The 27167-nt window shown below is 49.0% G+C and overlaps 2 protein-coding genes across 19 annotated transcripts in view; both read right to left on the bottom strand.

Moving 5' to 3' along the window:
• The window catches only part of NUP210L (nucleoporin 210 like), an 87632-nt gene extending 82950 nt beyond the window's left edge, over positions 1-4682 (bottom strand). For 7 of the 9 annotated variants that reach the window (XR_006608594.1, XR_006608595.1, XM_045086866.1 and 4 more), the window contains exons 1-2: positions 3825-4682; positions 2742-2878 (exon numbers count right to left, since the gene is read on the bottom strand). Coding sequence is in view for 5 of the 9 variants with exons in the window: in XM_045086866.1 (XP_044942801.1) it covers positions 2742-2878; positions 3825-4618 (931 nt within the window). In the remaining 4 variants the exon portion in view is untranslated. Of the gene's footprint in view, positions 1-2741; positions 2879-3824 lie in introns of those variants that run through there. The other 2 variants (XM_045086872.1, XM_045086873.1) reach the window with 2 other exon arrangements.
• A 93-nt stretch (positions 4683-4775) lies between these two features.
• TPM3 (tropomyosin 3) overlaps positions 4776-27167 on the bottom strand; it is a 29666-nt gene continuing 7274 nt past the window's right edge. For 3 of the 10 annotated variants that reach the window (XM_045086878.1, XM_045086883.1, XM_045086887.1), the window contains 7 exons: positions 21917-22050; positions 19779-19896; positions 19591-19661; positions 18873-18948; positions 17489-17551; positions 17007-17076; positions 4776-5993 (listed from right to left, as the gene is read on the bottom strand). In XM_045086878.1, coding sequence (XP_044942813.1) covers positions 5911-5993; positions 17007-17076; positions 17489-17551; positions 18873-18948; positions 19591-19661; positions 19779-19896; positions 21917-22050 — 615 coding nt within the window. In that variant the 3' untranslated portion in view covers positions 4776-5910. Of the gene's footprint in view, positions 5994-14136; positions 14349-15089; positions 15169-17006; positions 17077-17488; positions 17552-18241; positions 18318-18872; positions 18949-19590; positions 19662-19778; positions 19897-21916; positions 22051-27167 lie in introns of those variants that run through there. The other 7 variants (XM_045086881.1, XM_045086886.1, XM_045086879.1 and 4 more) reach the window with 4 other exon arrangements.

The following is a 27167-nucleotide window of genomic DNA, read 5'->3' as shown; positions in this document are numbered from 1 at the left end:
CTCTTGTTTATACAATTATAACCCCCAGTAGCAACTAAGCACCCTGTAAGAATTTACGGGACATCAAGCACATGCCGAGCACAGCACACTAAGCACTGCTCACCCTGTATCTCTCTCATCCCACACCAGAATCTTTCAGTTTTCCAAACCTTTTCCTCATCCTTCATGTGAGCTACAATCATGCCTTCGTCTCTGAACTCCACCATTTGTCCTTTGCCCAAGGCTAAAAATCCAGACTTCCAACTAGAAAAGGGACACATTCATATATTCAGATTACCTCTGAAGGATACAGAGAAGTGGCTACCTCTTGCAGAAATGAGGTTAGAGGCTTACTTTCCACTCTATACCCTTTATATTCTTTGAAGGCTTTACCAAATGAAGTAGCACCTAGTCAAAGCAAAACAAAGATCACAACAAATCTAGCACTCCCACCAAATAAAACAAGCCCACTTCAGTAGGTCCCCTCTACCCAACATCTCCATCACAGCCACTAAAATGCTTCACTAGTGTTGACAAAAACATCATAAAATTCTAAGCACCTAGACACCAATGGAGTGCTTAAATCTATCTTTACAGACATCTTACAGTTAGTAAGCCTTTCATTAAATATTTGTCAGATGAATGAACATTCGCTCTTAGGCATATGTGTCCCTTCCACGATGTCCTCTCTTTTCCACTCAGGTGGGAAGAGACCTGCTAGGACACTGAAACTGGCTTTTACTCCTGAGTCTAGCAAAACTGGGAAAGTGGATTTAAAAGATATTTAACTCTGGAGTATTTATAAGTCAGATGAAATTAAGCTGAGGTCAGATTTGACATTTTTTCTAGCAACTGTGTAAACGTATCTTTTGATATCAGAATGAATTCCTGTAGTTAAAAGTAATTACATTAAAAAATCACTTATGTGGGGGTGCCTGGGTGTCTCAGGGGGTTAAAGCCTCTGCCTTCGGCTCAGGTCATGATCTCAGGGTCCTGGGATCGAGTCCCGCATCGGGCTCTCTGCTCAGCAGGGAGCCTGCTTCCTCCTCTCTCTCACTCTCTGCCTGCCTCTCTGCCTACTTGTGATATCTCTCTGTCAAATATATAAATAAAATCTTTAAAAAAAAAAAAAAAAGGACCAGCATCAAAACTTGTAGAATAGGTATCAGCTGTAAGAAGAAAATCGAGGCCTATCAATAGTGGCACACTCTTTAATCCCCTGGGAATCAAATGGTTAAGGAGATGGGGTGGGAAGGGTAGTAACTGAGGTGTGCCAGGTACTTTTCCATAACTACCAAAAAAAAAAAACCCACACAATAGTTCCATATAATTGCAAAGCTAAACTTAAGAGCCCAGTAGGATAGCTTTTAGGTTTTTAAAGTTTTATTTAAACTTTTATTTACTTAAGTAATCTCTACACTTATTGTGGGGCTCAAACTCACAACCCTGAAATCAACAGTTGGGGTGACTGGATGGCCTATTCTGTGGAGAACACGACTCTTGACCTCAGGGTAGTGAGTGTGAGCCTCACTCTGGGTATAGAGATTACTGAAAAATAAAATCTTTAAAAAAAAAAAAAAAAAAGTTGCGCACTCTTCCAACTGAGCCAGCTAGGTGTCACAGCTTTTACGTGTTTTCATTTTTAAGTAATCCTTTTAAGAAATACTACATCCGGAAAAAAAAAAAAAAAAAAGAAATACTACATCCGGGGACGCCTGGGTGGCTCAGTGGGTTAAGCCGCTGCCTTCAGCTCAGGTCATGATCTCAGGGTCCTGGGATCGAGTCCTGCATCGGGCTCTCTGCTCAGCAGGGAGACAGCTTCCTCCTCTCTCTCTGCCTGCTTGTGATCTCTGTCTGTCCAATAAATAAATAAAATCTTAAAAGAAAAGAAAAGAAATACTACATCCGTAACAGCCTTGCTGGCATAGAGGAAGATATTGTGGGGATAAACACAGACACTGATGATTCCTAGTGAAAAAAAGGTTTCATCTGAGAAAGAAACACTAAGGTAGTTTGAGAAATACTTTAACAAGTTTATTTTATTTGTATTTCCCTTTTTATTAGGCATGAGAGTGAAACATAAAAATAACCATCTAATTAAGTCTTAGTTCTTCTATAGGCATAAAGCAGAAATTCTAAGTAAAGCAAAGCATAGTTTACTTGGCTGTTTTTCTTAGTAGTACATTAAAAAAAACTGCTTTATACTAGATGGCATCATCAATCGTATAAAATACGGTATACCAAACAACTTGAAGTTCTCTTTAATAACATAATAGAGTTGTATCATTTATCAAAATATTTTTAAACAATACAGGTATTTCTGGCCTATCAATGTAGCAATGAGGTGCCAGAAACTGGGATAGAAAAAGCCTTGCTTTGATTTTGGATACAAATAGCATTTCTCCAGCTGCTCTAACCTAAAAAAGGCTGGTGCCACGCTTCCCGGACTTCAGTAACACATGAGAATCACTGGAGCGCTTTGTTCCCTGGGACCACTTCTGAGATTCTAGTTCAGCAGAACTGAGATAGGGTCTGAGAATTTACATTTCTTTTCTGCACCTCACAGTTGTATCTTATTTATTTATTTATTTATATTTGTTTTTACAAAATAGGATGTCACATTTAGGGTTATTGTGCAGACTGCTTTCTTTTCTACTGCTTATCATGTGAAGCCAACACCGTTTGTATTGACCATGTATAAAAGATACCAGACTATTCTACTCTAGGTGAACGACTTCACAATGTGTTTTCTCTCAACATACCTATCTCTCGAGCAAGAATAATACTGCTGAGGCGTATCGGTTGGGTAGATTCAGCAATAAGCACAGCTTTTTGGGAACATAAGGTGCCATTTTCATATAAAGGCTCGACAGTTACTGCATCATGATGGGAGGAATGCCTGCCAAAATAAAATACTTAAGAGTCTGAACTAAGAATGTAGGTTAAAATTAACTTTCAGAGGAACACAGATTCTTCGTTTTTCCATATTACACACTACCTGGTATATTCAAATGACACTCTTTAAAGTAGAAAACATGCTTAAGAGAGAGAGATCTCAGTGAGACTCATAAAAACCTTTCCCCAGTGATCACTTGTGCAATGTGACACACGCATTCCATTGCTCCCTCGATTTTTAAAACAGGTTTGTACCAGGGCGCCTGGGTGGCTCAATCCGTTTAGCTTCTGCCTTTGATTCGGGTCATGATTCCAGGTCCTGGGATCAAATCCCATATTGGGCTCCCTGCTCAGTGGGGGGTCTGCTGCTTCCTTTCCCTCCTGCTCTTGCTCTTTCAAATAAATAAAATATTTTTTTTAAAGCCCCGACGCGGGTCTCGATCCCAGGACCCTGAGATCATGACCTGAGCCGAAAGCAGAGGCTTAACCCACGGAGTCCCCCAGGCGCCCACAAATAAAATCTTTTAAAACAATTAAAACGTGGAACTTTTGGCGTCGGATGGGGAGACCGTGCGTCACGCGCAGCACGGCCCGCCGCACCCCCAGGCCCGCCTCCTCCCGCCGAAGCGCGTCCGCCCGCCCCGCCGCGTCGCCGCCTCGCCTCGCCTCGCTCCTGGCGAAAGGCGGCTGCACGAGGCCCCGCCCGTCCGCCCGTCCGCCCGTCCGCCCGTCCGCGAGGGGGCCGCGCTCCCACCCACGCTCCGCCCCCGGGGCAGCGCCTCCGGCCGTGCGGGGACCCCCTCGCGCCCCGGCGGGCGCCGCCGCAGAGCCCCTGCAAGCCAACGGCCAAGCGCGCCGCGGCGGCGCCCCGACGAGGCGGCCCGTGGGCTCCGAACCTGGCCGCGACCGTCGCTGGGCCGAGGGCCGCGCCGCCCGGGAGCCGCCCTCACCAGGTGTAGCAGCCGCGCTGCGCCTCCAGCAGGAAAGGCACGCGGCCCGGCTCCCGGCCAAAGGGGAGCAACACTTGCGGCACGTTGAGCTTGCCGGCCCGGGCCCCCAGCAGGCACGGAAGCAGCAGCAGCACGCGGGCCGCGGACCCCCCGCCACACGGCCGGCCGCACCCCGGACGCGGGGCCCCGAAGGCCGTCATGGCGACCGCCCCGTCTCCAGTTCCCGCTCCGCTGCGGCCGCGGCCAATCGTTGGGCGCGACGTCACGGGGGCGGGGCCTCCGCCGGGCGGGAACGGCGGGAGCGAGCGCGGGGCCGCGCGCGGAGACCTGGCGCGGGGCGAGCGCGGGCTCGGACTCGCGGGCGGCGGGGAGCCCAGACGGGCGCTCGCTCCCGCAGCTCTGCGGCTCCCGCTGCCCGCCCCGCGCTCGGCTCCCCGCCGGCCATCGTGCCGCCGCGACGTCCGAGCGGCGTGTCCCCGGCGCCGGCGTGCAGCGGGACTCGGGCGAGGAGGCCGCGTCGTGGGGACGAGGATGCGGGACTCGCGCCCCGCCTCAGGCCGGGGCAAGTCCCAGGCGGCCGCCCCGCATCCCCCGCCCGCAGCCGGCGGAGGCCCCGCCCGGGGCCCGGGGCAGGCCGGGGCAGGGCACGGCCCGTCGTCGGAGCCGGTCACTTCCGGAGCCCGAGTCCGAGGCTCCCGGGCGTGGGCCCCACGCGGAAGGGGCGCGCGGCTCGGCCTGAAGGCGCTCGCGAGGGCAGCGCCGCTGCGCGTGGCCCGGAGCCCGGGGCCGCGCATCGGTCCCCCCGACGGAGAAGCCGCAGGAGGAGCACCAGGCGCCCGGCCTGGCTCGGCTTCCACAGCGCGCCCCGCCGCCGCGGCCCGCGCCCCGCACCCACAGACCCGATCTTTCAGACTCCGCAGCCCCTGGGGAGAAAGTACAACTGATGAGGCCTAGAGGGACTGGTTCTTTATTTCAAAAAGACACGTCAATTTTCAGTATCAAAACAGTCGCACTGCGGGTTTCCGCTCTCCCATCGCGGCGCGGCCCACAGGCCTCCCAGAAACCTCACCCGACAGGGAACTGGGGAGGGAAAGAGACGTGAAAAGGCCGGCACGCGGCCGCTGTGCCCCAACCCTACAGAAGCACAGTTTCAAATAATATAAAAATTTAAAAACAGTTTTGTACATAAGCTATTCAAGATTTCTCCAGCACTGACGGATACAGAGCACGCGATGGCACTTCTAGAGACAGCAGCTTTGGACCCCGCGAAGGGTGAGGAGATGAGTTGGTCTCATGTGGCTGAATCAGGGACAAGCCGGTCATTTTCTTTTTTTCCTTCAAGGAGGCAGGAGAGCAAGTAAGCGGTCACCTCAACATAAGGGGAGCCTGATCCATTCTGGGGGCAGTTAGGGCCAAGACAGGCCCGGGATTTGGTCTCAGAGAGAGGTCTCACCATCTTAATTTGTTTGGTCACTTCTGATGGAAAAAAAAAAAATTAATAAAGTTGCTCAAAGATACCTTAAAGCGAAACCCTGAGCCACACTTTTTTGGCCACGCCTCCTGGAATCATCTTTCTAATTTGGCTGGTACATTGGACAAAGCAATGAAGCTTCCCAGAGTGGGGCTCGCTCCGGGCTCCGGCTCTCAGCCAGGCAGGCCCGCTCTGCGGAGGGCAGTATGCACTGGTCTGAAAAGTGACTTGCCACGTGTGAGGAAGGGAGAAGACCACTGCTCCAGAACCGTGGGTAATCTGGAATGTTTGACATGGTCGCCACATCAACAACAGCAACAAAGGAATTACAAAATGTGTGCATCACAACATGCTTTTAAAGACACTTTGCATTGTGCTCACATTCCCTCCAACATTGTTCCCAAAGGTGCTCGGCCTCAAGCCCAGCTGGAATCTCTAGGGAGAGGCAGAGACAGTTTGGCGAAAAAGACAGGGGTTGGGGTGGGAGAGGCGGCAAGAGGAGAAAGCAGCCTTCCAGTTAAAGATCAGCCCTCAGTTGCAAGGCCGGCTTCAGGCAGGCCGGCCTCAGGCGGGGTCGGGGCAGAGGGAGGAGCAGCGGCAGGCGGGATAGGTGCTCTACATCTCATTCAGGTCCAGCAGAGTCTGGTCCAGCATCCTCTGTGTGCACAGGTGCTCCTCTTTGGTGCATTTCAGCTTATCTAATGGGGGTAAGGGAGAGATGTTACCCGAACTAGCAGTGAACATCCCGGTCTTCCCACCGAGAATCACTCCTGCTGCGGGCGGCCGCGGACTAACACAGCAGCTGCCCGCTCAGCCACCGGTGCAGCTAAGGCACCGCTCGCTTCTGCGGGCCTGATGTGGCGAGCTGCGGTTACAGACGTTGCTATTCCTCTGGGGGGGAAGAGGCGGGAGACCTTATCAGTCATTTCCTCATTCACACACTCAACCAAGGCTTTCAGTTTTCAGTCACTGGAGGAGGCAGCCTTAAGCATCAGCCATCCCTTCTTTCTGGGCTCTGCCCACAGGACAGTGCCTGCTTGACATGGCTCACTGGGCGTGAGCACGAAGAACAAGATGGGCATGTTTCTACCGGTAAAAACAAGCTCAGTACAAGAGGAACCTCACGCACTACAGGCTTCCTCCAACAAGGGAAGGTACAATTGGTGGGATAAATGAAAGACCCCATACCAGCCTGTCACAGAATCACTAAAGGCCAGAGAGCCAATACTACTACTGAACATACAAGCAAAACTTTAACTGCAAAACTAGCCTGTGACAGTTACTTACAATTAAACATAAAACCAGGAAAAAGGAGCAAGAAGGAAAAAGGAAGAAAACCTGTGGCGTGAACAGCAAGGAGACTCGAATCTGCTCAGCAAGCGAACCACTCAGACCGCTCTAGGGGCGCAAATCCCTCACCCCATCCCCTCCTCTCCTTTCCCTTTTTCCCACCCAGTCAGAAGGTCCCAATCTCTGGGCCTGCAGATGTCACGACATCTTGCCCAATTGGTTCTTTTATTGTCAGAAAACATCCACGCAGGGGGAATACCGCCTACAGCCAATGTTCAGGTTCAAAGGCAGCAAGTCAGGGTGGAAACCAGAACGCTCTCTCTGGTTCCTCACTATGATCTCTCAAGCCCCTCCCTTTATCACCCATTATCTCTTGAAAAGGAACGGAAATGCAGCACCAACTGTTCTCCCTCGGCAGCACAGTTAGGAAGCCAACGATACTCTCGCTGCCCCAATTAAAAAGTAATTTGTGGGGCACCTGGGAGGCTCAGTGGGTTAAGCATCTGCTTTCTGCTCAGGTCACGATCTCAAGGTCCTGGGATGGAATCCTGCATTGGGCTCTGTGCTGAGCAAGGAGTCTGCTTCTCCCTCTCTCAAATAAATGAATAAAATCTTAATTTTCGTTGTTGCTGTTCTGTTTCGTTTAGGGCAAAATGACTTTAAAAAGAACAATCAGCTTTCTGCTGGGTTCCAGGTCAGTGATGCCAGCGGTAGGCTCGGCTTATCGGACACCAGGGAGCCCTGCTCATCGGTCCCCCAGACCATGCAGCATGAGCTGCAGCTTGCTAAAGAGCAGGCGGGTTCATTCAATTTGGCTGTAGAGATGCTCTGCAGCAGCACGAGGAGGAGGAAGCAAGAGCCGGAGAGGACACAGAGGAGAAAGAGAAAAAGGAGAGGTTAGCAGAGCACCGCAGGAAACCCTGAGATTCCGGACTAGCTGATACACGTGACATGCACCTGAAAGGCAGAGCTGATGCCGGTGGCATTCAGAGAGGGCAGGAAGAGTCAGTCAGGTGGTGCAAAGACCAACAAAGGAACAAAAAACATCCCAACGGGCCAGCTGGAAGGACAACGTTTTGAGAAAGAAGAAAGTATCTCCTTTGCAAAGGTATTTATTCCCCGGGTTGAGAAACACACAAGTGACACGGCGAAGCAAGGCACACAGCTGGCTTGTAATCAGGGTTGACAGGAGCTGAAGAGGGTGGCTGGAACATCTTCTGTAAACGCATTCACTACAGGGCGCCTGGGGGGCTCAGCTGGTTAGCTTAGTTCATGATCCCAGGGTCCTGGGACAGAGGCTCGCTTCAGATCCCCTGCTAGGCAGGGAGCCTGCTCCTCCCTGTGCGGCTCCCTCTGCTTATGCATGTGTGCACACTCTCTGACAAATAAATAAAAATCTTAAAAAAAAAAACAACACAGTATTATGAATGGTAAATCAGGGTCAATATCCTACACCCATTCAATCCTACCTTCTAATGCTCCTTGCTGTAGGTGCTCGGTACTAACCCATCTCGGGGACTGTCCCATCAAAGCCCACCTCCCCTTTTCAAAAAGAACCCAATCCTGTTAAGGCGGCCGGCATGCCCAGCCCCAAGGAAGGCCAATCAAGATTGCCTGCCGTTTCTCCAGCCTCCCTTGCAGTCAGAGGGGATTATGGAATCCGGCTCTGGCCAGTGAGATACAGGGAGCAGTCTGCTGGAAGGCTTCTGGGAAAACCAACTTGCTTTCTTGCCTTGAACATGGATGTGAGGGTGAAAGTTACCGATTTCAACCTCAAGAGAGGGCCAAGAGAATCACAGAAACCCAGCTACACCAGGCCACAGTTGCTCTAACCTGGACTTGTTATTACAGGAGACAAGTCAGTCCCATATTTATTTAAGCAACAGTTAAGCTGCTGCCCATAACCAAATGCAGTCCTGGTTAAGAGTAGTTAAGTACTGGGGCCTGTGGGTGGCTTAGTCATTAAGTGTCTGCCTTCAGCTCATGATCCCAGGGTCCTGGAATCAAGCCCCACATCAGGCTCCCTGATCAGCAAGAGACCTCCTTCTACCTCTCCCACTCCCCCTGCTTGTGTTCCCTCTCTCGCTGTGTCTCCGTGAAATAAATAAAAATCTTAACAACAACAATAACAACAGCAGGGGCGCCTGGGTGGCTCGGTGGGCTGAGGCCTCTGCCTTCAGCTCAGGTCACAGGGATCAGGCCCCACATGGAGCCCCTCTTCAGGCTCTCTCCTCGGAGAGGAGCCTGCTTCCGCCTCTCTCTCTGCCTGTCTACTTGTGATCTCTATCAAACAAAATCTTTTTAAAAAATAATAAAAAATAAATAATTAAATAATTAAAAGTACTCAAACCACTGACTTTATCTCAATTTTCCACTTGAAGCACACCTTTAAGAGGGGATACAGAGAGAAACCAAAGCCATCCGACCACAGCGTTAACAGGAACTTGGGGACAGACCTTCCTGGTCTCCAACTCTCAAGTTCACAAACAAGCTTCTTCCTACATTTTGTAGTCTGTTTCAAAATGGCCTCAGGACTTCAATGTAAAGATCTATTCTTCCATCTTAAAGATCAAGTGTATCTGCAGATAGACTGTGCCCATAGTCCAAGTGCATTGCTCAGGCGCCTTGCCCTCTGGGCAGAGGTTTTCTCCTGCTCTACCCGGAAGCTGATGACCAATAACGGTCCCAAGAATACTTGCCACTTCACGTACACTATCCAAACAGAAAACATATGTATACAAAATGATCCTGGGAGGAAATAACTAAAAATAATAGTTATATTAAAGGGTTGAATTAGATCGAACTTTAAGAACTGCACTTCCTGGGGCGCCTGGGTGGCTCAGTGGGTTAAGCCGCTGCCTTCGGCTCAGGTCATGATCTCAGGGTCCTGGGATCGAGTCCCGCATCGAGTCCCGCATCGAGCTCTCTGCTCTGCAGGGAGCCTGCTTCCTCCTCTCCCTCTCTCTGCCTGTCTGCCTGCTTATGATCTCTGTCTGTCAAATAAATAAATAAAATCTTAAAAAAAAAAAAAAAAGAACTGCACTTCCTGGGGTGCCTGGGTGGCTCAGTGAGTTAAAGCCTCTGCCTTCAGCTCAGGTCATGATCCCAAGGGTCCTGGGATGGAGACCTACATGGGGCTCTCTGCTCAGCGGGGAGTCTGCTTCCCTTCCTCTCTCTCTGCCTGCCTCTCCGCCTACTTGTGATCTCTCTGTCAAATAAATAAAATCTTCAAAAAAAAAACTGCACTTCCCATTAAACCAGTGGTTCTCAATACACGTGCTATTATTGCCTGTTCTCTCCCCTTGGAATGTGTGGGGCAGGTTTTAATGGTCACAGTAACTAGAAGACCCTACACGTATTTATTGGTTAGGGGACAGCAATAAGTAGGACTGTTCCGTACATCCCAGAATCATCTTGGTTTGAATGACCACAGTCCACCACTGAGAAACACTACACTAGTCTCCAAGCCCCACGAGGCCTGGGATCGGAACTGTCTTATTCACTGCGGCATCCCTGACAGACGTGGGGGCTCAAATCTGTGAACGCTCACTTCTTAGGCTTTTGGAAACATTCTACACAGATTCTAAACACCGCCGGACTCTGCTGTAGCATCTATCCACCAGTTCCTGCAGCCCACTCCTGTCCTGGGAAAGAAAGGTCGTATCAGAATCTAGTCCCTCAAAACAGCCTCGTCAGTGAGGGGTTTGTTCCATTTAGGGAAGGAATAAGGAGAGAAATGGAAGCATTTTCCTGCCTGATTAAATCCTAGAACCCACAAGTCCCTAAGAACGGCAGAAGGTCAATAGATGAATGTGGTTATCTGTTCACCCTGAATTAGTACATAGGAGTTCTAATCCTGCTATCTCTGGTAACTAAAAATTCAGGATCAGATACCAGCTCATTTAGTCAAAGTTCTTGGTTCCTTGATAATAGCAAAATAAAACAAACAAACAAAAAAATGTAAGCCAGAGAATCCATTTGGTCTGATGTTCCTTTTAGACTAGGGAATGATGCCGTGGATGCTGGACAGCCTTAGGCTTCACTGGTCTGAATCAGGTTGATTCCAGTCTCTAACAGGACAAGGGAGTGAGAAGGCGAAAGAGTAAAGGGAACTCTGTGTGTTTTAAAGCCTCACAATCCAAGAGATGAAAAGGAACAAATTTTGCCTTTTTTTTTTTTTCAACTTTCCCCTAATATTAAAGCGGGGGGATATGCAACCAGTACCGTGAGAAAGTACTAGATTGGGCGGGCCTAAGACAAGGCTGCCCAACACTACAGGGCAGTTCCACCAACCAGGTAACTTGGGACCCAATCACATGTTATGTCTCATCCCAACAAAGGTAACAAGGAGGGGTAGAAAAGACCCTAACACATCAAACTGTGATTCAGTCTCAGAAATTAAGAGGGAAAAGAGATCAAAATGCTTTGCTCCGAGATTACCAATGCCGCTTCTTGACCCCATCCCCATCCCTAGTTCAGGCTCGAGTCACATACAGTGGCTTCTGCAGTAAGCAGAAGAATGAACTTGGCACCACGCAGCACTTCAAATTTCACTCTGCTATTCTGGCCTGTTGGTTTCCACCCTTGCTCACACCAGCCATGCCCCTGGGGGAAGACAGTGGCCACCAGGAGCAGAGCGCCTCGCTTTTGTCCTAATTGACCTCCATCCTCACATACTTCTTTCTTTCCCAAGAAGCCTTTCTCTGTGCCAGTCGACTCTTTCTGCCCAAACACAAAACATCTACCACTGTACTATCCAACACAGCAAGCAGTCACTGACCACATGTGGCTATTAAATTCAGTAGTAAAACTAGCAGAACCTTAGCTCCTCGGTCACATAAACCATGCTTTGAGTGCTCTGCAGGCCCTGTACGTGACTGCTGGTCACTGTTTGGGCAAGACTGTCAGAAGCTCTTGCTAGGCGGCACAGCTCCCAGGCTCTATGTCTGGCCCCGGTTTTCCTTCCACTTAGTTCACCCTTCTGCTCCTTGAAATATGGCTACTGTCCTTGATCTCGATGCTCAGAACACACCCCTGAATTAATGAAGTGCTCATGGCAATGTCCCGTCTTGAGCTATCTTTCTTCTCAACCTGTCCAAGTTGAGAACCTCCGGAAGTCATCCGTTGCTCTAACATCCGTTGCTTCATTCCTTTTACATCTGCAACTGTCTTTCGGGTTCTAGATGTACTTTTGTGGTCCAAACGGCCTGCCACTCATACAGCGTTCTGAATCCTGCATCAGCCAGCCTATCCCCTCAACGCCCAGAATTTTGTTTTCACCTGGATACCTGCCATTATTTCAGACTCGTCTCTTCTACCCTCTCCTGCCTCTTCAAACCAGGACTACATGATCTCCCTAACCCTTCAATGCTACCATTTTCCTAGGATCCAAACCAGTCACTCCTGACCTTCCTCATACGGCGCACACTCCATCGTGTGCGCTTTCAGTGCTGTCTCTCTACAGATGATGATCTCGGGGAAAACTGCAACAATCTAAGCCAGTTTCTCTCAAAGCAAACTTGCTGCTGGTGCTGCGTAAGGAGATTTCTGACAACATACGCTTGTGAACTTAAAAAAAACTTACTTGCTGTATTGTTTTCATGTGCTTTAGGAAAAATCACTAGCAGGCATCTAACCTTTTACTTTAAATAGAGTTATGTATCTTAAGACAAATTTGAAAATAAAGAGTAAGTGTGAAGAAAACAATAATGTAGGAAGCACATGAAAATGGCAAAAGCCACCAAGTAGGACACAAATGACTCAAATTTGTGAACTGTCTTCTATCTAAATGCATCACTTTGATAATCTGCTCCCCTGTCATCTAGTAACTTAGCCACCAAATCAATTCTTCATTGCGACTCATACCAGAACATATCCTTGTTCAAAATCTCCAGGGGCATCCCCATCCCCTATAAACCCCAACACGGATTTCAGCGCACACTGGCCCTCCTGACTAAATCGACCTTTACAGCCGTTATATCCTTCCCGTCGCTACCGATGCTTCTAGTCTCTTGCTTTTTAACCAAAATGCTTAATATCCACAACCCTCCAACCAAAATCTGTTTGTCAGAAATCCAATCCTTTAGAACCCAATAAAAATGAAGAGGCAAGTTTTAATATGTTTATTAAGTACCTATTATGTACCGCCTCCTTTGAGTCCTTATCATCCCCACTGAAAACAGCCTCTTCCCCTGCTGAATTTCCACAAGCTTATTATTTGTGGCGCTGATCACAGACCATCTTTAGCTTTATATATATGCTCTCCTACTAGACTCTGGGTAACCTAAAAATAGGGATGGTGTCTCCCTCTTTGATTATTTCTGTCCCCAGCCTGATAACTTTATGGCTTCTAAAGAGAACAGTTCAAGTGTCAGCTGAACCAATCAGTCTGTACCTTCATCTCAAAGGCTGTGTAGCAGGAGGAAATGGTGTGAACAGGAAGAAACCTGAATTCAATAAGACCTCAAGTTTTAGATTAGGGAAAACCTTTCTTTGATGGCTCTGTTCAAACGAAAAGCAAGTTGGAAATACATAATTTGCTGAGAAACTGAAGTACTCGGTGTGCTGAACACCACGTAGGTGATTAGACGTGTACAAGGACAGCTGCACTCCTGGGCCCGGAACCGTCCCCGCTGTGGAAGCTGGATTAGGAGCTTGTCAAGTGTTGCTAGGTAATCCCACAATATGAAGCAGGAACAGTTTCACTAGCAGAAATGCATCATTTTTAGGGGCGCCTGGGTGGCTCAGTGGGTTAAAGCCTCTGCCTTCGGCTCAGGTCATGATCCCAGGGTCCTGGGATCGAGCCCCACATCCGGCTCCCTGCCCAGCAGGAGCCTGCTCCTCCCTCTCACTCAGTCCCTGCTAGTGTTCCCTCTCTTGCTGTGTCTCTGTCAAATAAATAAAATCTTTTAAAAAAAAAAAAGGAAATTTATCATTTGTATGTATGTAATAAACTATCAGCACCTTGTGCACATTATCTGAAGCACGCGTGACTGGTTGTTCTAGTTTTCCCAGTAATGATCATTTATCATCTCTCAACGGGCAAATGGCAGTGAACCCCCAGCATGTGACAAGAGTTTGGGCAAGAAAACAAAAATGTGCTGAAAACACCATTTTTCTGTGACTTGGGATGGTCTAATTCGTTAAGTTTGCTGCTAGTACATTTGAGTCCGACAAGTACTCTCAAGAGGCACCATCTGAACCACTGGAAGAAGGGCCAAGAACATGTGCTCGGGAAGCATGTGGATGCTACCAGAAGAGAAGAGACCAAGGAGGAGGGGAGGCTTCCAGGTGGCCAGACTCAGGAGCCCCCAAGTACAGGACTTGGACTCCCGAAGCCGGCACGGAGGACCCCTACCCTACAGGACCGCTGCTAAGCCCGCTGCTCCGACAGACTCCGATCAGTTGAGCTTAAATGTCAAGAAAAAATAGACACACACAAAAGTGGCTTTGATTATGTAAGTCAGGGAGGGCCTACAACAGCTGTTCTCCACATCCCACCCCAAGGCTCCCTTTTAGGGACAGCAGCAGCTTTGTCAATAACACAAGTGCGGGGAGCGTGAGGCTTCCGGCAGCTTAACATTTTAATTTAGGGGGATGGGGAGGAGCGGAAGAATACATAAGTTGCTTTGTGCCCCCCACTACATCCTAATGCTTTGGGGACCAGCAGGCTGACCCAAATGGAATCCAGAGCGAGAGTGGGGCGTTGGGCTCCCGGAGGAAAGGGGGCAGATCCAGAACAGAGCAGAAACGGTGAGGCTTATCTGTGTGAGAAAGTAAGGAGACTCTAGGTGAGAAGGACTGGCAGCAATCTCCACAGCAACTGGGGAGGAAAGGGAAGAGAAGGCAGCAGGACGAGAAAGACAGCCAGACACTCCAGCCGGAGTCATCGGCTTCTTCTCAGGGTTAGTGGGAATGACAGAAAGGGGCGGGTGAGCGTCAGCGATCAAGGGTCCACAGCAAACGGATGGAATCCCCAACAACTCTTTCTGGTGCTTTTTACCGCCTGGCTTGCTCTGGGACTCAGCTCAATTCTTTGGTGAATTTGGTTGTTTCCAATCATGGCTGTTTCCTCTGAACTTTACTATCAGGACACAAATTAAATACACCCAGGAGGTGTGAATTCTGTTATGCAATGTTAGGGCCCAAGTCACTGTTCTCTGGGCCCTATGTCCTTAGTTATATGATGACATGAATCTACCTTCAGCAGTGTCCCTCTGAGAAGACCGAATTGGAGAAACAAATAGAAACACCATGATGTTATAAAGAAGGGTCTATCAACAAAAATTTAAAAACAAACAAACACACGTACATCAGGGTACCACTGCAGATCCAGTATGAAAGGCCACCCAGCTTTTGCCAGTAAGTAATCAGCACCAGTATTTTAAAAACACCTTGAAGTTTCTAATAACCAGAGAATAAAACCAAAGCACACTATGCACAGCCTGTAACCCCAACCACCCACAAGCCAAGGTCCCAGCCCCGCTCTACTGTCAGATAGTTACATAGAGGTCATGTCATTGAGGGCGTGGTCCAGCTCCTCGCTAATGGCCTTGTACTTCAATTTCTGGGCATAGAGCTCATCTGGATACGCACAGGAACACCGGAAGGGACGAGGGGACAGAGTGAAAGGGATCAGAAGCAGATGACAAGAGGGAATCATTAAAAATAAGGAAGAGTGTGACTGTGGGTCTAATACCCCAGGTCAGGAAAACATCTGTCCTGATGGCCACAACAGGCCATTTTCAGATCCACTGTCCCCCCAGGACCACTGGACTTGTCGATACCTCTGGTCAATTACAGTCAGGATTGAGAATCTGGGCACACCCATGACTAGAAATTCCTATTACCAAAATACTATTCCCACCCAGTTAACCCAGTTCCTAGCAGGGGTGACACAATAAAAGTAGAAAAAGGAGAAAGCACTCATTAGTACTCTGACACTTCTCTACCAAGCAAGACCAGTACATTTGGTCCCTTTGTTCTACAGGCTGCCTGCCCAAACCCCCCTGAAGAAAGACTATCCTGCTACCCAGAGCATACCAAAGAACCGTACCTCAGAGTTCTCCAAGTCTATTTTTGCTCATTAGAGCAGACCAGTTGCCAAAATAGGGGGACAAAAAGTATTTAGAAAGCCCCTCCCTGGGGGGGGGGGGGTGCCTAGATGGCTGTTTGCTGAGCCTCTGCCTTCGGCTCAGGTCAGGATCCCAGGGTCTGGGAATCAAGTTCTGCATCAGGCTCCCTGCTCAGCGGAGAGTCTGCTTCTCCCCCGACCCCGCAAATAAATTCTTTAAAATTCTTAAAAAAAAAAAAAAAGAAAAGAGGGGCGCCTGGGGGGCTCAGTGGGTTGAGCCTCTGTCTTCAGCTCAGGTCATGATCTCAGGGTCCTGGGATCGAGCCCCACATCGGGCTGCCCACATCTGCTCAGCAGGGAGCCTGCTTCCCTCTCTCTCTCTCTGCCTACTTGTGATCTCTGTCAAATAAATAAATAAAATCTTAAAAAAAAAGAAAGAAACATATTTTTAAAAAAAGGAAAAAAAGAAAAGAAAGGGGCGCCTGGGTGGCTCAGCGTTAAGCATCTGCCTTAGGCTCAGGCCATGATCCCAGGGTCCTGGGATCAAGCCCTGCATCAGGCTCCCTGCTTCTCCCTCTCCTACTCCCCCTGCTTGTGTTCTCTCTCTCCCCCTGTGTCTCTGTCAAATAAAATTAAAAAAAAAAAAAAAAGGTGAAAAAAAAAGAAAAATTTAAAAAAAGAAAGCCCCTGGGACGCCTGGGTGGCTCAGTTGGTTGGACGACCGCCTTCGGCTCAGGTCGTGATCCTGGAGTCCCGGGATGGAGTCCCGGGATCGAGTCCCGCATCAGGCTCCCGGCTCCACGGGGAGTCTGCTTCTCCCTCTGACCTTCTCCTCACTCATGCTCTCTCTCACAGTCTCTCTCAAGTAAATAAATAAAATCTTAAAAAAAAAAAAAAAAAGAAAAAGAAAGCCCCAGGCATTCCTCAGCTCTGAGACATGGACATTTCACAGCTGCCTCTCTGAGATCCCCCAGAGCTTCAGTGATGAACATGACTGCCCAACGTCGCCGTGGGGTACCACACACCTCACTGCCTCCCGAAAGCGCGGCTACCACTTCAGCCCAGAGACCAAGACTACTATGCTGGAGGTAAATGCCGTCACTACCAGCCTCTTCCAAGGAAAGGACACAAGTTCCAGAATACTAGGTAAAGTCTTAGCAAAGGAAAAGGCTGTATATGTAAAAATCCAATTCTAGATTTTGACCTTTTTCACCTCGCTGGGACACAGGACAGGGCAAGGGGCATGTGGCAGGTCACTACCAACTCCCTCTGGTGGACAAGGAAGGAGGTCACCATTCCCGGGCAAGGGCTTCCTCTGTCTCTCTCACTCCTCTCCCAGGCTCCATACCTTCCAAATCATCAATTGTCTTCTCCAGCTTCGCGACCGATCTCTCAGCAAACTCAGCACGGGTCTCTGCCTGGGGGAAATGGGACACCAGACAGAATCAGAGATGAAAAAGACGATAAAAAGGATTCTCTCTCTCCTCCACTTTCTAGGCACAGAACTTTCAGAACCAAAGCCAAGCCTGTCTGAGTCTTTTTTTTTTTTTTTAAAGATTTTATTTATTTATTTGTCAGAGATAGAGCGCGAGCGAAAGCGAGCACAGGCAGACAGAGTGGAAGGCAGAGTCAGAGGGAGAAGCAGGCTCCCTGCGGAGCAAGGAGCCCGATGCGGGACTCGATCCCAGGACGCTGGGATCATGACCTGAGCCGAAGGCAGCTGCTTAACCAACTGAGCCACCCAGGCGTCCCAAGCCTGTCTGAGTCTTAAAGAGTGCGTCATACGCCTCTGACTGTTTTGATTCCTTTCCTACAACTCCCTCAGCTCACCTCCTTAAGTTTATCCGTGAGAATCTTTATCTCTTCCTCGTATTTGTCCTCCTTTTGCGAGTACTGTAAGAGAAGTAGAATAAAAGTTTCAGAGTGGAAATTCCTCACACAGACCCTACCCCCTGCCACCACATTCACTCATACAGTGAACAGCCTCTTGGAGTTAATGTGCTGAATGGCCCATGAGAAAAAGAGCAAGGCCCATTTCTAGACAAAAGATCCATAAAATCCACAAACCAATTTCCTTAGAGTCTTGATACCCTCTGATTAGAATCCTCCAGACCTTTATTTTTAAAATGGACCTCTGGTTTTATCTTATTCAGATCAACCCAAAGAGGTTTTTCCTTTCTCCTATTTAGTAACAACTAGGTGTAATGACAGCCCAAGGCCACATGGCGGAAACAGCCCCACACGCTGGTAAAAGCCAGTCATCTGTCTGGACTGCCTCTAGCTCTCAGATCCACTGTTTGATGTCCCTATCAGTCTGCTAGAAAACCGCCTGGGCCCTGTGATTACTGCTACTTCCCACGGCGGCATCAGCCTCAGGCGGACATGACCCCAAGCACCTGAGGCCACGAAGTGATTTTTCACTCAAAGGAATCTGTGTGCACAGGAATTAGCATTAAACCCAGAATCTGGATGACAAGGACGCATCTCACTACGTTGTGTAAGGAATGGGTTTCTCCAGTCTTTCATCAGGGGCAGGGCTGGGCCCAGGCCCCAAAGCCTGTCACCATCACAACCAGCCCCTACCTTCTCCGCCTGAGCCTCAAGAGACTTGAGGTTGTTGGTGACATTCTTCAGCTCCTCCTCCAGCTCAGAACACTTACTGTGAATGTTTTAAATACCGCAGGAGAGGAAAGGGGAAGAAGGAGAGAATAAAAAAAAAGGGAGAGAGAGACACACAGACGTGAATTGAACCTATATGGAGAAAGAGCTGAAAGGCATACTGGGGCAGAGAGAAGTTCCCGGGTCACCTGAGCAAGTGTCACCCCTCCTCCCTCTACCACAGAGAGCGTCAGAAGCCAGGCCCTCCTGGGCTAGGACTCAGAAGTCTGGATACTAAGCGAACATGTGAAACCCCTCACAGGAACAAGCGCTAACCGCTGGCTGGGGCGGAGGTGGGATCAGACGTCCGACCCAGACAGGCCCCGGGCCACCCACGGAAGGGAGCGGCCCTGCAGAGAGGGGGTGAAGCCACTCGGGAAGAGACGGAAGAGGCTGAGTAAGTGGGAGAGAGTGGAGCATTCCATGAAGAGATGAGAAAGCGCTCAACAAACCAACCAGTGGAGGGGAGGCAGCTGTCGGACGGACAGAAGGACGGAACAGAACGGAAGCACACCACACACCCGGAACCTGGTCGCGGGCCTAATGGCTATAGTACCTTTTCTTCAGCAGCACTCAGACACTTGAGGTTCTGGTCCATCAGTCTGATCTGCTCATCCATCTCCCGGCAACGGCTGTTAGTGACAGTCACGGGGTCGCACAAGCCAGGTTGTGGGGAGGGAGAAAGGTCAAAACGGACACAGCGAGGAAACAAGCAGCAGCAAAACGGGGGGGGGGGGGGTCCAAAAAAAAAAAAATGGGAAGAAAACACCACCATGGTCATGCTATGCCATGTCTGGGAGAGGGGTACAAAGGAAGCACAAATACATGCGCACGTCAGCACTGCCTTTGTTACGCAAGGCCCAGAAGGTGCCAACAGGGGAGCACTTCCTGTCTGCCCTTGCCCTTGCCCTCAAGTTCCCCAGGCTGGCAATGTGGTAAAAAAGAGATCAAGAGATCGCAAGTCAGCAGAGCCTCTCCAGGTGGGAGGACCCTTTAAGGGCCTGCAAGTTAACCCTTCACCGTATATTAATTAGTCTTTGTTTGCCCATCTGCAAACTGTCCCTACAAGAAATAAAGGAAGCCTCATTTGTCACCTGTCACTAGTCCAGAGCGTTCAAAAAGCGCATAGCCATTCATTCTCAGGGCCTAAAAAAAGCCCACTCTCTAGGCCCTGTTTAACAAGGTTGAAGGAATGCTAGTTGATTTACATTAATGCGCAAGCCAAAGGGAAAGGGACAAGCAGTATGGCAAGATTTGGGGAGCAAGATACTCACGACTCTGCCAGCTCAGCTCGTTCCTCCGTGCGTTCCAAGTCCCCCTCAATAATCACCAACTTCCGAGCCACCTACAGGAGAAGAGCCCATAACAGCTCGGTGAAGCAAAGAGGAAACCATTTCCCTCTACCATGATTCTTTTTCAGAAACCCTACCACACTGAAGAGGACACACACAAGGCACCGTACCTCTTCATACTTCCGGTCTGCCTCTTCTGCAATGTGCTTGGCCTCTTTGAGTTGGATTTCCTGGAGTTCCATCTTTTCTTCATCCTTTAAGGCTCGGTTCTCAATAACCTTCATACCTCTGCCAAAAACAACAAGGACTAACGTGGCACTGATTCCCTGGGGAGTCTACCACCGGCTCATGGGGAAGGACTAGGAATGGCCCCTTTTGAAGCCCATGCCTCTCTGCCTACCACCCCGAAAGAACTCCCACACCAGCTGCTTAAGCATCTGCTTCGGCTCAGGTCATGACCCCAGGGTCCTGGGATCAAGTCCCACATCAGGCTCCCTGGTCGGCAGAGCCTGCTGATCCCCTGCTTGTGCACTTTCTCTCTGACAAATAAGTAAAATCTCTAAAAATAAATAAATAAATAAAATAAACTTTTGTTTTCCTTTTTAAGATTTTTTTTTTTAAAGATTTTATTTATTTATTTGACAGAGAGAAATCACAAGTAGATGGAGAGGCAGCAGAGAGAGAGAGAGGGAAGCAGGCTCCCTGCTGAGCAGAGAGCCCGATGCGGGACTCGATCCCAGGACCCTGAGATCATGACCCCAGCCGAAGGCACCGGCTTAACCCACTGAGCCACCCAGGTGTCCCCCCTTTTTAAGATTTTTATTTATTTATTTGACACAGAGAGAGAGATCACAAGTAGGCAGAGAAACAGGCAGAGAGAGAGGGGGAAGCAGGCTCCCTGCTGAGCAGAGAGCCTGATACAGGGCTTGATCCCAGGACTCTGGGATCATGACCTGAGCCAAAGGCAGAGGCTTAACCCACTGAGCCACCCAGGCGCCTCTGAACTTTTTTAAATAAAAAACAATACACCCTTAATATTAAGTAAACAGTTTAGGATACAAAGTAACCCTCCCCACCTCTACTCCTGCTCAATAAACTCTTCATAACCCTTCCAGAAGGGTTTTATATATAGATAAAATCCAAACAAACCTCACCCCCACTTCCCCACACCCCAAAAGAATCATACACTACTCCGTTCTGCAACATGTTTTCTTTACTTCCTAGGATCTGGGGTGCTACTCCGCACCAGGAGAGACCGCCAAATTCCTCACCTTCATAGCAGCACTGTGCCCACGTGTTCTGATAGAGCATTTCTGATGCTGAAAGCCTTCCTCTGACCTCACGCATGTCCTCACACACCTTTGTTCTAGTCTAACTCACAGCGGCAAGAAGCCAATTGGCTACTTTCACCAAAGATGAGTTTTGATTTGGTTCAGGGTCTGTGGTTCTCAACTACAGACACACATTATCAAACAAACTTTGAAAACATCAACACCCAGAGCCTGCTTGCAATGGGCTCTCTCTGAACTGGAGTGGAACTGCAGGCATTCTGATATTTTCCACTCCCCGGTGACCCCCACCCCTCGCTCCCATGATTCTTGTGGCTGACAGAGCTTATCTCACACTCAGTGCCGGGCTCCCGCTCCAGAGATCCTGACTCCGAGATGAGGGCAAGGGCTGAGAAACTGAATCTTCACCGAGTTCCCAGGTGCTGTTGGGCTGGGAGCTCACCCTGAGAATCACTGCTTTAGGGAGACTAACCTCACAAATTAAGCCTTTGATTCCGTGGAGGCCATCCTGGTGACCCTATTTAAGAAATGAATCATTAGGGGCACCTGGATGGCTCAGTGGGTTAAAGCCTCTGCCTTCGGCTCAGGTCATGATCTCAGGGTCCTGGGATCGAGCCCCGCTTCGGGCTCTCTGCTCAACGGGGAGCCTGCTTCCCCCTCTCTCTCTGCCTGCCTCTCTGCCTACTTGTGATCTGTCTGTCAAATAAATAAATAAATAAATAAAATCTTAAAAAAAAAAAAAGGAAATGAATCATTAGATCAGTTTCTAGTGTAACACCAATTACCTAAGGTCACAGCGCCCAGGTAACCCTTAATCTGCCTTCAAGTGAAAAGGATATGCAGAACAGAAACAAAGAGGTAAGTTACTATTTTTATATGTTAACTAGGTGGAATTTAAATAAAAACTTGGGGGGGTGGAGCAGGGAGCAGGACTGTTAAGGAAATCCTCCTCCGAGCGTCCTGTGTGTCCTATATGTCCTGCGCTCCTGAAAGCAGCGCCCCGCCAGGCGCCTACACACCTCTCGCTCTCATCAGCAGCTTTCTCGGCTTCCTCCAGCTTCTGCAGGGCAGTGGCCAGGCGCTCCTGGGCGCGGTCCAGCTCTTCCTCAACCAGCTGGATCCTGCGGTTCAGGGAGGCCACCTCAGCCTCGGCCTGTGAACAAGAGAACGGAGAGGCAGAGCAGAGCTAAGACAGGTGGGGCGCCAGGAAGGAGCCAGGGCAACACCTGTCCTAGTGCAGATGAGACACGGTGACACAGACGCCCATTTCCTCCCTTTCCCATCAGCGGATTTCCATGTGCTCCACAAGAAGCATGTTTTAAAACTCAGTTCCTCGCCCAGCCCAGTGCCAGTTAGCACTAGCTCCTTTCTGGACTCAAGTCAAACTACTGAACATGCTAGTGTCAGAAAAGGTGGCCAGTGAAGGGCCCCTCTGCCTGCGCTCTGGCGTAGAAGGGCGTTCCACTCTTTAGCAACTTTCTTCTAAGTATCTCAGAAAGTGAAAATATAAGTAAGCGAAGTCTCTTAAAGAGGGAAATGTGAATTATCTATTAATTTCCTGCTCAACTCAAGTTGTTTACCCTCCAATGATCTTATCCTAATATACCAGGAGGGTCACTAGCCAAGAGAACATTTTTCAGAGTAACAGTCCAGACCAGAAAGCAAAAGGATCCAAGATCGGAATAACCACCCTCCACCCCACGACTGGCTCCCCATCCCCACCTTTTCAAAGGTGACAACAAGGAGCTCTCCTAGCTAAAATGACCTGCCTTGATGACATACCAGAAAAATGGGGGGCAGAAGACAATGTTTCCTCCAACGCCTCCCGCCACTCCTGCAAATTTCTCCGCTGCGACCCCTTGCTACTCCTGCAGTCCCCAGACTTCAGCCTCACCCTCCCCACCTGACAGCCCCCCCTCCCCAAGCACAGGCTCAAACTCCAGCCATCTCGCGCCTCCTCCTTGACAATGGGGTGAGAAACAAGAAACAGAGGCTGCCTATACGTGCAGGAATTCTACTGGCAGAAAAGCCTCCCTCTTAGGACTACCTCTCCCCTCCATACTACGGGAGGCAAGTGGCCGCTGCCACAAGCACCCAAGAATTTAATCCACTCTGGAAGCCAGCCGGTTCAGCTGCTTATCCAAGCGCTTGGTTAACGTGATCTCTCTCTATGGTCCAGATTGTGTCTGAATTCTATTACCCTGATTTCCTGCTGGCAGTCAGGGTGGGAGCAGGTACAGAAATAATCTGGGCCACAGTCCCTAAAGGGAGGAATATAGCCCAAAAGACTCCCGTTAAGAATCGGGTTATTTGGGGGGTATGGGGGACTGGTTCGGAGCAGGGGGAGAACTGGCTCAGTCAGTTCATCCAACTCTTGATTCCGGCTCAGATCTCCAGCCCCACCTCAGGCTGCGAGCTGGGTATGGAGGCTGCTAGGGATTCTCTCTCCCTCCACTCCTTCGGGTTGCACTCTCACTCTCAAAAAAACCCCAAAACAAACAAACAAACCAAATCAGGTTATTTGGCACAAAGATTTCCAAATACAAAAACACAGGAGGTTCAAAGTACTATCTGGGTTGGGACTCCAAAAGCACCAACCCCCAGGAGAAAAATAACAAGGAATCCACAGAAGCTGAAATTACTAAGAACCCATCGTGTCTCTAACTATCCTACTCAAAATACTACAGAAACGAGGACTCTCTCATCCTGCCTCTTCCAGGAAAACAGATGTCCCATGGCCCCTAGGACAACACACACTGCACCTCAAAAGCTCAGAAAGGGCAACAGGTCAAGATTACAAAAACAAGTCAAGATACCGGACAAAAACACGGCCAGTGCAGTGTTTACCCCCTCTCCCCCCTTCAAATGCCTAGAACAACAACAACAACAACAACAACAAAAGGAACCAGATTTGGAAGAAGCTCATAAAATCTGAGTCCCCATCTAGCTCACCAGTAGCTACTCAAACAGAGAAGAGAACAGGGTACGGGGGCAGGATGTAGGGTTTCCATGACAGCAAGCTGGCTCCCGCAGTTTCTCCCACAAATCAGCATTTACAATAGAATTCTTAGCAAGGACGAAAAGGGAGGAGAAAACACCTCTTGGTGCCCTCACAGGAGCATGCGCGCACTGAAGGAGCTTTGATCAAAAGCAGAACCAGCCATGGGTGTCCCAGCAAAAGCTTAGGGGTGGGGGGTGTGATGCGACACACACTCTTCTCTTTTTTTCTCCTCCTACAGAGGATCAGTTCTCTCTACAAGGAAAGAGAAGTTTGCAGAATCCACATCTTTGACTACGTCTAAGGGAATAAGGGAAGACTTTTGCTTCAAGCCAGAATCTGTGTGCAACGCCTGCCCGGATCTATCTGTCCTGCAAGACGCTGGCTGGGACTAACTCCTGCAAGTCAGGATGGGAAAAGTAAACTTTATGCTATTCCAACCACCCTAGGCTTGGCATATCCAGAAACAGTTTTGAACTTTCAGCCCACCTACCTCTGCCCCCGCCGAGGATACATTCTAAGGGCTTTCCTTTAGGTAATAATCGGACTCTCCATGGTCCAAGAAGCAGAGATCTCAAGGGAGGAGGAGGGTCACACCAGCAATTTGTTCACGTTAGTCGACGGGCCGATCAAAGCATCGCCATGAAATGACTCTGACTTAAACATTACCATCCTCCACATGGAAGAGTCCCCAAGCACACTACACACCTCCAGGCAAAGAACTGACAGGGCACTGGTGCTCCGAGGCAGATCAGGGCCAAGGACAGAAGGGGACTAGCCTAAATCTGGCACTCTGCCACTCGGGGGTTTCTCTTTTTAGAAGAAAGCCATAGATGAAATTCAAAGAAAACCAGTAATGGAATAGTCAGGAGTGAGCCTGTGAGCAAAAGGGCTGCTGGGTATCACCTTGTTCACAAATGTTCTACCCTGGGAGACCCACTGTCCTCCGGCACTTGAAATTCACCAAAGGGGAGGCAAGCTGGGGGAAGGGAGCAGACTATCTGCCCTGGAGCAAACAAAGGTGGAGTCTACAGGAGGAACTCAGAGCAAAGGGCTATTTGCCTCTCCCCTCGGAGTGTGGAGTGTGTGCTCGAATGTGAAGGAGAGAGAAAGGTAATCAGCAAGAAAGTAAATCTAAACCAAAGGTGATAAAGGCCATTGTGCTGTCCACCAGACCCCACAAACAGGAGAGCCACACAACAGCCAGGCATTCTAACTCCTCCAGAGACCAGGAATTGGGTATAAAGCCAAAATCAGAACTGCTGTTTTAAAGCCCACTCACTTTTTCAGTAATATGCCTCAAATTTTTTAGACCAGGAAAAAAAGAAAGAAAGAAGGAAATACCAGGATAAGTTAGAAGAGACCTATTAAAAACAGATAAGAAAAACTATATAAAAATGGCTAATATAGTAAGTTTCATGTCCTGTGTATTGCTACCACCACCAAAAAAACTGGCAAAGACAGACTGCATTTGAGTATTGTTTAAGTTTACCAAGAACTGCAAAGGAGAGAACACAGTGCTACAATGTAAAAGGTCAATCTCCTGAAAACAGAGAAGAAAGATGGATCCCATAACAACTCCAGACTCAGCTTTGGATTCTTCCAGCTTCCCAACAAAGAGTGAATGCTCACACAAAGCAACCAGAAAAATAATTAAGTGACAATCCCACTAACAGCATGAGATAGCATCACGGGAGTGCTGAGTTTCCAGCTACAGAGGAGGGCGGAGCCTAGAAAACTCACATTCCAGAAGGCCCTAAGAGGATAACGTGTAGACCAAGCACCCACTTCCTTTCCAGGGGTGTCTCCTCCTCAGGAGGAGTTCAAAGTTTGCCAGAGCAGAAGGTCAAACGGTTAAGCTCCCTCGAGCTGGAAGTAGAAACATAGTGGTTTCATCAATATTTAACTATCACTCTACTTCCCCATCTGAACTTCCTCACTAGACTTCAACGCTCAACTCAGTATGCAAATGTTCAGGAACAATTTAAGGAACATGTGAAGCTGCTCACTGGGCTGCCGATCACCAGAGCCACCTAGGAAGAGTGGGGTGACAAGGAGACACGTTCTCCCGCAAGGAAAATTACCAGATCCTGCGGAGCGAAGTGAGGAGGAGACGGGGCATCACCCACTCTGGAAGTATTCCTGGGATGCTCATACTTAAATGCTGAGCGCAGGACTGTAGCTCAACACATGGATACCTCTTTAAAGCCATCCTGCCTTCCTCTTTAAGGGGATCTAGTCTCCAAAACAAAGAAGATGAAAAACTGTCCCTACTCATAGTCAGCCAGCCAGTCCATCTCACTGGAATTGATAATTAGAAGTCACCAGTATAATGAATAGGGAAAAAAAATCTCCTGAGAAAAAGGTGACGGAAGAAGACACTCCCAGCTCTGCCATGCCCTGTTATAAAAAGAAAAGTGTATTCTAACAATTTTCATGTACCAGCTTAGTGGGCAGCTGCCAGAACAATAATTCTCAGCCACTCACCCAGGGGAGGAAAAGAACAAAAAACAAAAAAACAAACAAAACGGGGCGCCTGGGTGGCTCAGTGGTTTGGGCCTCTGCCTTTGGCTCAGGTCATGATCTCAGGGTCCTGGGATCGAGCCCCACATTGGGCTTTCTGCTCAGTGGGGAGCCTCTCTCTCTGCCTGCCTCTCTGCGTCCTTGTGCTCTCTATCAAATAAATAAATAAAAATCTTTTAAAAAACAAAACAACAACAAAAAAAAAATTTTCTTAACCGGAAGAGAACAAGGAATGGCAATAAACCACAAAAGTTCTTCACTGGGTCTTCAAATTTTAGCAAATTTTCTTTCCAGCCTAGAAATCCTCCAACAAAACCAAGGCCTGAAGTCAGGAGGTCATCTCCACCCAAGGGATGTGCCCTACACCCTGGAAAATCTCATGGCTTGCTAAAACTAAAGAACCATTTCTAAACCGAAAGCAGTTTCAAGGGGCACCTGGATGTCTCAGTGGGTTAAAGCCTCTGCCTTGGGCTCGGGTCATGGTCCCAGAGTTCTGGGATCGAGCCCCGCATCGGGCTCTCTGCTCAGCAGGGCGCCTGCTTCCCTCTCTCTCTCTGCTTGCCTCTCCGCCTACTTGTGATCGGTCAATAATAAATAAAATCTTAAAAAAAAAAAAAAAGAAAAAGAAAAAGAAAGCAGTTTCAAGAATCACCACTCATTCCACCAACATTTTACGTTTCAACTTTCCGTTGAACAAATAAATAGGCAGTGATCTCTAAAGCCCCCCACCACCACCACTGTGGGGGGTA

The sequence above is a fragment of the Mustela putorius genome, unplaced genomic scaffold (genome assembly GCF_011764305.1).
Source record: "Mustela putorius furo isolate JIRA1106 unplaced genomic scaffold, ASM1176430v1.1 tig00000997_pilon_pilon_pilon, whole genome shotgun sequence".
In the NCBI taxonomy this organism is placed as follows: Eukaryota; Metazoa; Chordata; class Mammalia; order Carnivora; family Mustelidae; genus Mustela; species Mustela putorius.
Note: the sequence above shows the minus strand (reverse complement) of the source record. Positions and strands in the feature narration are given on the sequence as shown.